The 12,661-nt window shown below is 34.9% G+C and overlaps 1 protein-coding gene across 1 annotated transcript in view; it reads left to right on the top strand.

The window, feature by feature from the left end:
• Positions 1–12,661, top strand: part of LRBA (LPS responsive beige-like anchor protein) — a 368,564-nt gene that overhangs the window by 77,335 nt on the left and 278,568 nt on the right. Inside the window, 1 exon segment of the mRNA XM_010709547.3 lies at positions 8,834–8,967. Within this exon segment, the coding sequence (XP_010707849.2) occupies positions 8,834–8,967 (134 nt within the window).

Raw genomic sequence — 12,661 nt, 5'->3', positions numbered from 1 at the left:
AAAAAAAAATAATAATTTTGTATATGGAAATGGCTCTGCGGGCATTTAGTGGTTTTCTCTCTCTTCATATTGATGGTAACAGTGTGAGATAGAACAGATGAAATACCTGCAAGGTAAGACTGGTACAGATTTGTGATATGTTAGGATAACAGAGGAATAAACTTCTAGGTTATGTTAAGTACTGCCACGAACCGCTTAAGGAGACAGAGATCACTGTCTTCCTGACTACATTTGTCCCAGCACGAAGAAGAGGAACCATACATTTTACATTTCCTAAATGAGGAATTGACTCACAATCTAATGAGTTATGTTACACTATGCACATTTTATTAGTTTTAAAGGACCTTGGAAGTACAATGGATGATAAAGAAATTCTCTTGTGTAGTTTAGCATGTGTATTGGTAATAGGGCTGTATCTAGTTTCTCTTGCTGTGGACCAAAAGAATACTGGCTGGTTAACAAATGGATAACGGAGATAATGGAGGAATCTACTGGGTGTCCTTCCACCTCTAGACTACTTTAATATTTATTTGTGAAAATAAATATTTGTATTGCAATGTAGTGCTGACGTCCTACTTAAAATCATTCAGGCTTCATTCACGAGATATATTCCTAAACTGTTAGATTTGCTTTGTTATTATAATAGCTAGAACCCCTTTTTTCCATTTTGCTTTATGTTCTTAATACTGACAGTGAGTTTAAAATGCTTCCCTTCCCCCCCCTCCTTTTTTTCTTTTTTTTTAAAATATCTTTTTCCTGATAATAATTTTGGTATTCCCTACATCTCAGTCTCGTTAGCTCTTCATCTTTTCCAAAATATAATAGGCCACACTGTCTTTTACTATTCTTTCTGCTTTTCTTTCCTCAAAGACAGCAAACTGAGGACAAGAAACTAAGAACAAAATAAAGAATCCTTTATATATTTGCATGCCTGCCTCTAGAAAAGCCTTAGTCATATACAGAAAATTGACAGTGGATCTAATGTGAGAGATCCCTCCTTAGCAAGGTATTATTTACTTACTTATGGATATCCTTTGGCTCTTATATCTCTGCACTGTGTAACTGTCTTGCTCAAACTAGTGATGACCCAGAAAAGAAGTACAACTTTGCCAGTGGTGTGAGTGCAGCCGTATCAACTTCTTCGCAGTTCAGATCCCCATATCACTAATTGAAGTGCTTGTTCTCTGGCTAGATTACAGATGGTGTGTGCTAGCACTAGGCTCCTTTGTTCTTGTCTCAAGTATTACAGTTCTGCCTAAATGCTGAACAGGAGGAAATGTTTTGGGATCAAAAAGTCTTAAAAGTAGGAGAACAGAGACACCGAATAATGACCTGTCATGCCCCCTCTGTTCCTGCTCCTTGTGGCACTTCCCTATAAATACCCATCGTTGCTCTTATAAATACCCATCACTTACTCTAGTAAGTGGACAGTTGATGTGACATAGCAGTCACAGCTCTAAAATTGTACGCTGTTTGTCTTCAGGAAATTCTTATGGTTCGTTGTTGAACGGCAGAGGTTTGAACCACAAAAAGTGGTATATTTGGTAAAGAACTACTTGCTTTTTTGCCTTTTCATCTTTCTAGTGACACACAATCCCAGATGGACTTTTCTCTCTTTTTTCTTTCTCCAAATTGCCTGTCATTTCTAACTGGCACTCTGAAATTACTTGACCTTGAGACATAATTACTTTGTCACTGAAAGTAAAGCAGTTTAGCAAGAAACGTATACAGGCATGTGGAAGGGATTGTGATATTATGCATAGAGGGAAGCAGTAAAGCAGCAGCATGCTTATGAATGGAAAAGCAGAGGGCAGGCAGTTCTGTGGGAGTTCATGCAGCTACCTTGACTGCTCCTCACCATCATGAGGGTGTTACTTTCCTGTGACTTTTTGTGTTCAATGGGAGGAGCTAAATAAATGATGAGAAGATTGTGAGCTAGGATAAGATATTTGGTCCATCAGTAGCTGCACGTGACCTCATTAAGCCAGCTGTTCTGTGCTTCTTGGATGAATTTTAAACGTGGTTTTCTTTATGGGTATGTCAGACAGACAAAAGTGTACTTAATGATGGAGAATTTTTATCCTTAGTCAGTTGTAATCTGGTATGGACACGCACAATCTTGCATCTCTTATTAAATGCTTATTTCTGATGAGGTTTGTTTCTAACTAGTAGTACATCTGCTAATCAAGAAGATACAGTAACTGTATATATGAAACATATATGTTTAAAATGATGCATAGGGAAAAGTTTCATGACTACTTGAAAGTGGTCGTATCTTTAGATAATACGATTACTTAAAATACAGTGACATCATATGTAGTGGCAGTTGTTGGAAGGAGTTGTACCAGGGAAACAAAAGCCTTTTATGGCAAACTGTAACCGAGTTGGAAAGAGCTTTCATCTCTGGACAACACAAAAATGCTAAGAATACATCAAGAAAGTTTGGAAAAACAGGCATTGGGATGCTCTCCTTCTGTGTCTGGTTTAAATATAATGTGTTGTCTGATAGCGAACAAGGTCTGTAAGTTAATATTTAACTTTCTTTCCTAAAAACAAAAAAAACACTTAGTTAAAAGTTGTTCTCATGTAGCAGTTTACTGCTGGGGTGTCTCTGGGAATTTCAAAGTATCTCTCAGATCCTGCATTTATCTCAGGAATGCTGTGTCAGAAATCAAAACTCTCCTCATATCTCAAGGATTATCAACTTCCCAGCCATAGCTGGAGAGTATACAGTAACAGCTATGTGAGTGAAACCTTACTGAAAGGCTGCCAGGTTCTGAGCCTTTGCAAACAGCTAGGTGAGTGTGTTCATTCCCATGCCAAAAATCTTCCCCTTATCTTATGTGAAGATACAATCTTGTGATTAGTGGGTGCCAAGGGTTTATCATGATAAAGTTCAAGACTTGCATTGGCTTTTCCAGTATCCACAGAGACTAAATGAATGTTGCAATTTCAGTGAGTCCTGAAACAATGGTTTTCTTACTTAGTAGTAATCTTGTAGAAAAGGACAGGAGACTAATGCAAACAAATGAAAATAAATTAGAAAGTAAAATAACAGAAGTTCAGGTTAAAAAAAAAGAAAAGAAAAGAAAAAGAGAAGCAGAAATTTAAGTTGAATGTTTTTACTATGCAGTGCAAAATAAGAACTTGGTCTCCCCTTGCTTCTACTGTCATGTTATTATTGGAAGTTGATACAAAGGGTTTGGAAGAATAGAGACTTTCAAATGACAATTATTTTTATATGGAATTAATACATTTTAGACTTCATTGATTTAGGCTTGAAGCGTAAAAAGAATGAACTTCTCATTTACAAGATTAAGTCCACTAGTCACAGATAAGGACAGAATATGAGAATGTTGAATTTCTGATTTTTTGTTGGTGCACTGATGAGAAGTTGAACTGTTTAAGTGCCCCGAAAATCTGCATGCTGCATTAGTTGAAGAATCAAATCATTTAAGTCATCTTCCTGCCAAGTTGATTTAAAGCTGATTCTTTATATCGTCTTGTCTTCCTGCTTCCTTTTCTCTGATCTCTCACGGCTCAGTGTTTCTTTCTCCTTTGGTATTTAAAGGGAGACATAAGAGGATGGGTATTATCTGCAGACAGCGGGGCCTATAGAATGATGCTGACATGGCAGGCTGCTTTCCTGACTTAGAAAGTAGAGGTAAAAATAAGTCTCTGATCCTCAAAAATCCCCTGGTCTTTGCTTGTTGCATAGGAGTTCTTGAGTGGTCATCATTCTGATAGCCTGGAACAAGACTAACTTCTTTTTGAATTGAAAGCATTATCCCTTAGAGAAACAGGCATACCGTCACCTATATTGCTGCTCAGTGCTAAAAACTTGAATGCTGAGATTTATATTCATATAAATTCCTATTTGTCAAGGGAAATTAGAGCTCATGTAAGTATTTTTAAGTTTTAGTGAGATCATCAGTTTGGCCTGGCCCATGTTGTATTAGGAATATTTGTCTCATGCCCAAGGTAAATCTGTTACTTGAAATACATTTAAAATCAATTGCAGGCTTGCTAACTTCCAAAGAATAAATAATTAGGAAAAATGTGCTCAAAATTTATGATGTACTTGTATACATTTCGTACTTCTTTGTTGAAACAAAGAAATCTGTAATCTCGAAAACAAGAAAGCTTTCAGTAAGTAAATCCTTATACAATTTGGCAGAATGGATCATTATTGTGCAAGCTTTTGTCTGTGAGAGAAGTCAGCATTCAGCTCAATGGTCTGTGCTCATTCAGCAGTGAATAATTGTCTGCAACACGAGGGCCTCTTACACTTCAGCATAATTGGGACTAATAACACCCTGACCTTCTGGCTAAGATGTATTTATGGTGGCTAATTCTCACTATGCCTGACCCACGTTTACCAGTTCACTTGCTGTAAACTCCTACTTGAAACCTTAAAAATTTGATTTCAAATTGAAAAGGAATACGTACAGTTACGTGAAAGAAGCAATTGAACTATTGTTTTCAAATTAGTGCTGGAGATCTGCTTGATGTGTGTTAAGAATATGATGTATTTTTCTAGTTTATTTCTTCTGTATCAGAATATTATGACAAAAAATGTTCTAATTTACAAATGCAACCAGAAATAATAATTAACTGAAATGCTGTGGTACTTCAGATATCGAGGACTGAAATCTATTGATGGTTTTCTTCGATGCAACACGTCTCTAGCCATGTGCGAGGCTGCTGAATGTTGGCTGCTATTCTGATGAAATTAATGTATGTTTATGGATATATTGTTTTTGTACATTTAGTGAAACGTATTACAAGGCTACTTATTTATGAATATTTTATTCACATGCGTAGCACTGTTTAACTCTTAAGAGGTACTTATTCAGCTACACAGAAGTTGTCTTGTGATTTTTGGAAGCAAGTGCTCTGTTATTTGAAAGAAGTTTGGAAGCATGTTCATTTGTAATACTTTTATCTGATTTACCTGATTTAATATGGCAAATACTTAGAAATTCCCACATGGTTTATTTACTACAGAATTTCATTGGGATTTTTCCACTCCCATGCCTTTTTTCCAATAATAACATTAATTTTGCTTCTATTAACATTTAATTAATCTTGTAAAAATAATAGTAATAATTCTTTTTTAACCATTACATCTCTACCTTAATATTCAGAGAAAATACCGTATTATTGTGCAAACAAGTAAAAAAGAGTTTAATGATTTGAATAAAAGAAAATGGTCAATTTTTATGAATATGTGATAAATTTTTTGTTTGTTTTTCAAAAATGTTCTTTTCCGGTGGAAACGGAATGGGAAAACGTGCATAAAAGTAAACATACTATGATTCTATGATAACATTACAAATATTGCAGTGATGCTCATCTATGAAATAATTAAAATATTTAGATGCTTTAGTTGATTTTTCTTGCAATACTTGAAGCACTTTTGAATGAAGTAATTACGGCGACTGACCATAAGGCAAAGAGCAAAAGTACATTTGGGGTTTTGAGATTTCTTTATATTGTATTTTTGGCCAATATCTGACACTTCTGGCTATGAGCTGCTCTTGCTTTCTTTCCTCACCAAAAATGCTGTTTATTTTATTTGAATTATTTCAGTTGACCTTTTTAGGTCACTGTCTAAAATAAGTTCCATTCAGAACTGGAAGTTAGAGGTGAAAACAGCTTTATGGTGAATTCTTCTATGCTTCTGTTTTCTTCTGAGGTTTAGACTTATTAATGTGAAGCAGCTATTTCTCCATCCACTGAACAGTTGCCTTTTATTTTGTTGAATGTTTGTGAAGCACAGTAGAAGTCTTTGGTCGTCGTCCGTCATTAGCAGTCTCTGGACCTTTTAGCAAGTTTGATACAGGACAAAGATCTAAAATAGCCTCTAAACAGAGGAATTATGGTGAAATTGATGAAACAGGATTTTCTTCATCTAAAAGCTTAGGGAAAAAAAAAAAAACAAAAAACAAACCTTACCAGGTGTGAAAAACTACCAGTTTCTTAGAAGACTTGTAGTGGGAGTATTTCTTGCTCAGAGTGCGTGTAAACTGTGTCTGCAATAGGTATGTGCACACTAATGTGTACTGTTTATGTACTGTATAGGTTCTTCTGTATTTCAAAGTCTGAAATTTGTAATTATTCATCTTTGTTCATTGAATCAGAGTGAGAGGGAAGACATTATGTTATTACTACTAGTAAGCCTGTCAACATCTCCTGTAGCTGTGTATTGGTGCCATATGCCTAGTGCTAAGTATCTTCCTTAAAGTGAATTCCATTGATAGGTACTGAAAATTACAATGAAAGTGTTGGAATATAATTCCTTTGCATGTTAATGATGGGAAGTAAGTTACTGAATGAGTGAGAGTGGTAGCTTAATGTGCACGTCCAAACCTCTACAGATTTGAAAGTGAGAAAATATGCAAAAGATCTTAAAAGGCAGAAGTGTCTGTTGTACTCACTCACTGCTGTTACAGCCCAGAAAAAAAATCTCTCTAATTTCTTTGCTTGAATGCGCTTCTCTTTGGGTAGCTATAGAAAATATTGCAACTTCTTTAAAGTGCTCCCTCAGTGCAGCTACACTAAAGCATGCTGAAGGTCAGTAGAAGCTTACAGGATGAAAGAATCATACGTGGTGTTGTGTCAGAAACAGCTCAGAAAATGAAATAGGATTTCTTTCATGTCTACACCGACTGTCATGTACAGGACAACATGTTTATTTCTGTATTTTCATCCAAAATGCGGAGGTCTCTAATATCTGAAGTTACAAGTTCATCCAGTTACGTGTATCTGGTATTTTTAAGATATGCATCTTAGCTACCTTTTAAGTCTTGAAATATCAGCTGCTTCCTAGTTCTTGGGGCTCTTAATGGAACCGTGGAATAGGATCTGTGGTGCTGTTAGCAGCAAAGTAGTGTTTGTTTGTGTATCTTAGTGTGTGAATAATTTTAACTGCAGAAGAGACTGTAGAAGGTAATTTCATGTCTTCACATTTAGAGTTAAGTTACACAAATCATATCTTAGACACATCCTATTTATGCATAATTGATGTCTACAGGTGGCACCAGAACTTGTCACTAGGTGTTCTGCTGTACTGCATTGCATGCAATATAATTGTGGGTATATTTGTTAGCAGCAAAGAAATATTTGTTTGTGTATCTTAGTGAGTGTGCGAATAATTCATTTCTAGCTCATTCATTGAGACCTTATGCAATCTATGTGAGTAGACATGTATTTCTAATATGTTATTGGCTGGTATTTCTTGAATTGGTTACAAGAGCTTAAAATCAGTAAGGGAATACACCTGGACGTTAATAGTGCATGTCCAGATATTTACTATGTGTGCCTGCATTTTCTACCAAATAAACTTGGTGAATTTCTGAACCTCTCCCAGCTTGTTACAGCTTAGCAGTAATAATTTCCAGGCAGCTGATACCACAGAATATTGAGCAAAATATCCCTTTCTCATAGCTTGGTAATGCAGAATTAATTAGTAGCACAGATACAATTTAGAAGACGATCTGAATAAATGAATCTTTTGAGTGCATTGTTCATTTTGGGGGGGGAAACGGACATGAGCGTATCAGTGAAATTCATCGTTTGGGCACAGTATCTAGATTTGGGGCTCAGGTGTTGTTGCTTCTATTTTTTAGTGTATAGTTAACATTAGCAGTCACCCTTATAATGATATGACATGTACTATCTCCAAGTATGGTGGCTGCCTACTCCTGCCATTAAGAAGGGTTGATTTGATCAGTAACATTGTCTAGCTTCTATGACATCCTTTGAACTGAAAGGAGTCAAATCCATTACCTTCTTTTCTTCATTGTGGCAAGAATGATTTTAGAAATATTTAACAGAACTTCTCAATTACTACTATCACACCTTTATTTGGGTCATTTTTAAGTTACTTTATTTAGAAAATGAATGTTTTAAAGCTATTAAGGGAATAGTTTCAGTGTGTGGTTATGGTACTGCCAACAAAAGATGTGATTAAATAAATTGAATGTTGAAGACTTTCGGCTTACGGTTAACACCAGGTAATTAAAAGTAAGCGCTGCTGTGGGAGTGCATTATATATCAGCTGTACTCTTTACCTCATTAGCTGGGTTTTTGCATGTTTATGGAGCTAACTTGCAATTAAAAATGCCTTTAACGTATGCTTAACAAGGCCTTTTAGGTATTTGGAATAAAGTGCTACAATTTAATTGAAATTTGTATGGCATAAATAGATGTCGTAGTAACATACGAGATAAATCTCCATGCCTAACTTCCCACTTCGCATCTTTTCCTCTTTAGTGCTGACTACAAGGCCTGAAATTAAACTTGCATAAAAAAATGGAAATTTTCTTCTACTGCTAAGAGTATTTTGATATCTCATTCCAACTTTAAAGATATGAACTTATACTCAAACTTACGTTTTTAGCTCTATGTTTATTTTTTTATATTGTTATATTAGCTATATGTGACAGGTGTGTGAATGTAACACACTGATTCTGCTGGGCAATTTTTAGCTATAGTATATTCTTCAATTAATTGTCAGTTCTACATTAGAACATCAGAAGGAGTATACTGTCTAGGCAACCCTTACTACAGATCTTGTCACTTATCCTTCTTACCTTGTAACTGTATGCTTGTTGCACAGCAATTTTGATAAACTGGCTTTGATATTAAGCTATTGTATAAAGTAAATGGCAGTGAAGTGTCCTTTAGGATAAGATAGATCACAGAAAAAGAAAGTAGAGAATAAACAACAATTTGGCAGGACATAGAAGCATATGTGTTACATTTGTCAACAAGGATCATGTGTGAACTTTCCTACAGTATTAATTTTTAACTTTTTGTCTTCATATAGGAGTGTTGTAGTACCACCCAAGAAATCAAACATTTCCTCTACTACAGCTGCTGTGGGTATTCCTGCAAATGCTGTCAGTGTGGTTTCTTCTTTAGATTCGGCACAAGCCCCAGATTTGTCAGGAGAATCTCCTGGTAAGTAAGAGTACCCTTCCTTACTTGCTTCCCTTTTCCCCACTATCCACTGTGAATACAATTGAACAAGTTTTTATGTGATTTCCTAATGAAGGTGAGTTCACTGTGTTAAATCATCATAGATAAATAGATGAAAACAACTGTTTTCATTAATTACTTTCAGGTGTAATACTAATACATATTTTAACTGTTCATATGTCTGTTTACATATGAGTTATTTCTAGTTATTGATAGTTACTGCTGGTTATATGTTCTCACTGGAGAACATGTCAGTTTGGGAAGATAGTGTTTTGTACTGTCCTGTTTTGTTTCTTTCTTTTTTTCTCCCCTAAATTACTGGAGCGTATCAGGTATAACATCTCCTAAATTATGAAGTCAGACAAAAGGGCCTTTGAGACTTCTGTATCCAACCTACTCCTGTATTTGTATCTATGTCATATAATCTCCTATAGTAGTTTATAGGCTTGCATTTGTTTTCTGTGCATGTAACAAAAACCAGTACCACATAGTTCCATAGAATCATTTGATTTGCAAGGGACACTTAAAGGTCTTTACAGTACTTCACAGGAAAATAAATGTGATACCGAATTAAGCTTGATGAAATGCCAGTGACTTTATATTCATGAACCCATGTAAGATTTCATCCTTTTGAATATTTTCTGGTGATTTATCACACAGATAATTTTATTATCCTTAGTTTTGATGCTGTAGATACATAAACAATTAAAAAAACAAAAAACAAAAAGCAAAACTGACAAAGCAAAAATGAACAAAAAAACCAAACCCAATGTCATCTTTTTTGAATAAGAATAAATTGCAGAAATCATGTTCTATTTGAAAACAATACAAATCTTTGTCAAACTTGTTTGAGGTATTCTTTTTATTTCTTAGCTGAACAAGTGCATGTCTGATCCTGTTAAAGTAGTATAATTTCATAATTCTAATTTTAAAAAAGCAGTCATGATTTATTAATTTGTGTGTAGCGTAAACACAATATACTATTTTTAACAGATTTTTTTGTTACATAAAATATAAAATTATTTATAAATTGTATGACATTTATCTGAGGATGTGTTTTTTAATGCTAATTAGGACTGAAAATGATATAGAAGTGCTTCCAGTACCTTTAGTCTAAGGTCAGATTCGGTGTTGCTGCTGAACTAATTGCTTTGGACAGTTCTTGAAGTAGGGACAGAAATGAGTAGGTTGTTCATAAGCAAAGTGGTCCTTTGAACCCTTAGTCTATCTGGTTATTCCATGTAAGAGAAATGATATTTAGCCTTATATGCTGTGTCAAAGGCATGCTTTTCTGCTTAGCCCTGTTGAAGTCACAAGGCTATCTAGGTTCTCATAATTGTGTCTGTGAAGTTGAATGTCAACTTGAAACTGACTTGCATCTTAATGAAGGAAATCTGAATTTTCAGTGGTTGAGCATTTTTTTCCCTCTATTTTTATGATCTTGTATCCAAATTGCAAAGGTAAAAAATATAACCCATTCTTATGTCCTCATGTGTATAGCAGATATTTGTTGTCATCTTCAGCTGCTCGTTATGTTTCTTAGGGAAATCCAAAAGATTTCATTCCAGCCATGATAAATGAAAAGCTGTTGAAACTTAATACATTTTTATTCTTTGCAAAAGGGGGAATCCATTTAGACAAACTGCAGGAGGCAACTCTAGAGTAGTTTAGGAATAATGTTTGGACTAGGAAATAATGTCATCTTAAAATGGCAAAGTGCTTTTGGGGAAGATTGGCTGTGAGAAGTGAATCTGTTTTTAAACGTATAAAACCTGATCTACCCTGAAATTGTTTTTTAAAGTAAGTTATAATGTATTAATTTCTCACCTTATTACCCAGGTTAGATATGGACTTATTTAGTACCATTTTTTAAGTCAGTGTTTATTTGCTCTTAATGGAAACAAATCAGATAAACACTGATTTTCAGATTTATTCAACCATTTAAGAAAGTATAGAAGAGATTTAAGTGTCCCTGTGCCTGTGGAATGTGTAAGAAATGCAGACAGTAAACAGTACTGTTGTGTTTGGTAACTGTGTGACTTTCGACATGTCTAGGAGTTTTGGCAAAAATTCTACACCTAATCTGAACAGATATGCATAAAAAAGAAACAAATCAGAGTAAAAATATTACACGTGTTTAGACTGGCAGTCTAATTAATTAAAAGAAGAAGCGAAGGGTTAAATGAAATCATGATTTCAAACAAAATGTGAAACTTTTTTCCTAGTAAAATAATGGAAACAAAAAATGTGCAGAGTTAGTGTAGCTTATGTTCGTGTGGATTAGGTAAATCGCACGTGTTTAAGTTTGAAATGCAGTTCTGTATAAGGGCTTTAGCTTTATTGGATTAACACAAAATGAAGTTCCTATAAAATTAGAATAAAAACAAAATTTTACCTGAGTTTACATCATGTTTTTCACTCATTTTTGTCTACATGCAGCTGAGTCAATACTTGATACTCATTTTTTAGCTAACATTTTTTCAAGTCTGTTTACTTAATCATTAAGAAAAACTGTTTTTTGAAAACAGCTAAGCTTGACAGTATATGTAATGAGTATAAATTGTAGGCTTTCACATCTTTATGGAAGTTATTTATTGAACAATGTTGCTACATTTCAGCTGACTTTTTCTAAGGCCAAAAATACTTTATAAAATGTTTGATATGCATTTGTATGATATATTTCAAAAAGCAACTGCAAACAGAACCTTTACGTATAATGCTTTTTTGTGTAGACTTGCATTGCTTTACTCAAAAACAGATGAAAAGGAGGTAAAGACATAGAAATGAAATGCAAAAGCAAGTGACAGTTTAATAGTTGCAAGATGTGTATAAGCACAATTTGGGCATAAGTTCTAGGTAATATGTGAACATTCTCCACCTACAGGTGCAATACCAAAATTGCATGCTGAAATATTAGTCCATATAGTTTGAGGTCTCTGTTCATGTTTGTTGTGTGATAGAATTGATCTATCTCCTCAGCAGTATTTTTTCCTGGAGTTTTTAACTTGCCTGTAGCTCGAAGTCTGTGAGTATCTCAGATATTTGACCCCTAACATAGTCTGAGGCTTGCTGGACTTTATATCAAGTGGATGTGACGTGTCCTGGCCTACCAAATATGAGGTGTTGACAAGTTAAAATGATAACCATCTCAGCTCGCTCTATTCCTCTGATACTCTGAAAGAGGGTGAAAACATGATTTGGCCTCAAACAGTATGTCCTTTTAGCAGAAGCTTCTTCCCATTCTCTTACTGAAACCACTGAATATTTCAGAGCTCAAAAAAACTCTTCCTGCATACAAATCTGCCCTTTGTGATCTAAACTTGCTTTTGAATATTTTGGTGTTGGCTCATATCTGGACATGTTTTCTGCTGAAATTTCTATCCCAGTTTTTTGAAAGATCATGAAAATAAATGGAGAAAACAAAGGCTCTTCTTAGCCCTGTCTTACTGAGGGTGGTATTGAGCAAAAGAGCACCATTGCCTAGGGAGCAGGAATTCACTTCAGTTGTTTCTTCCTGGAATTTGCTGATAGGTAGAAGGTGAGTTTTGATATTTTACACATTAAATGCCCATGAAGGGCTATTGGGAAGGCAGGACTGGATGAAGGTATCTGAGGTACTGTGAGTCTACTAGTAGGGTGCTTGTATTTCTGTTAGCCCCTTAGGTTTTTTTTTTTT

The sequence above is a fragment of the Meleagris gallopavo genome, chromosome 4 (assembly GCF_000146605.3).
Source record: "Meleagris gallopavo isolate NT-WF06-2002-E0010 breed Aviagen turkey brand Nicholas breeding stock chromosome 4, Turkey_5.1, whole genome shotgun sequence".
Classification (NCBI taxonomy): domain Eukaryota; kingdom Metazoa; phylum Chordata; class Aves; order Galliformes; family Phasianidae; genus Meleagris; species Meleagris gallopavo.
The sequence above is the reverse complement of the archived record's forward strand: the minus strand, read 5'-3'. Positions and strand labels throughout refer to the sequence as shown.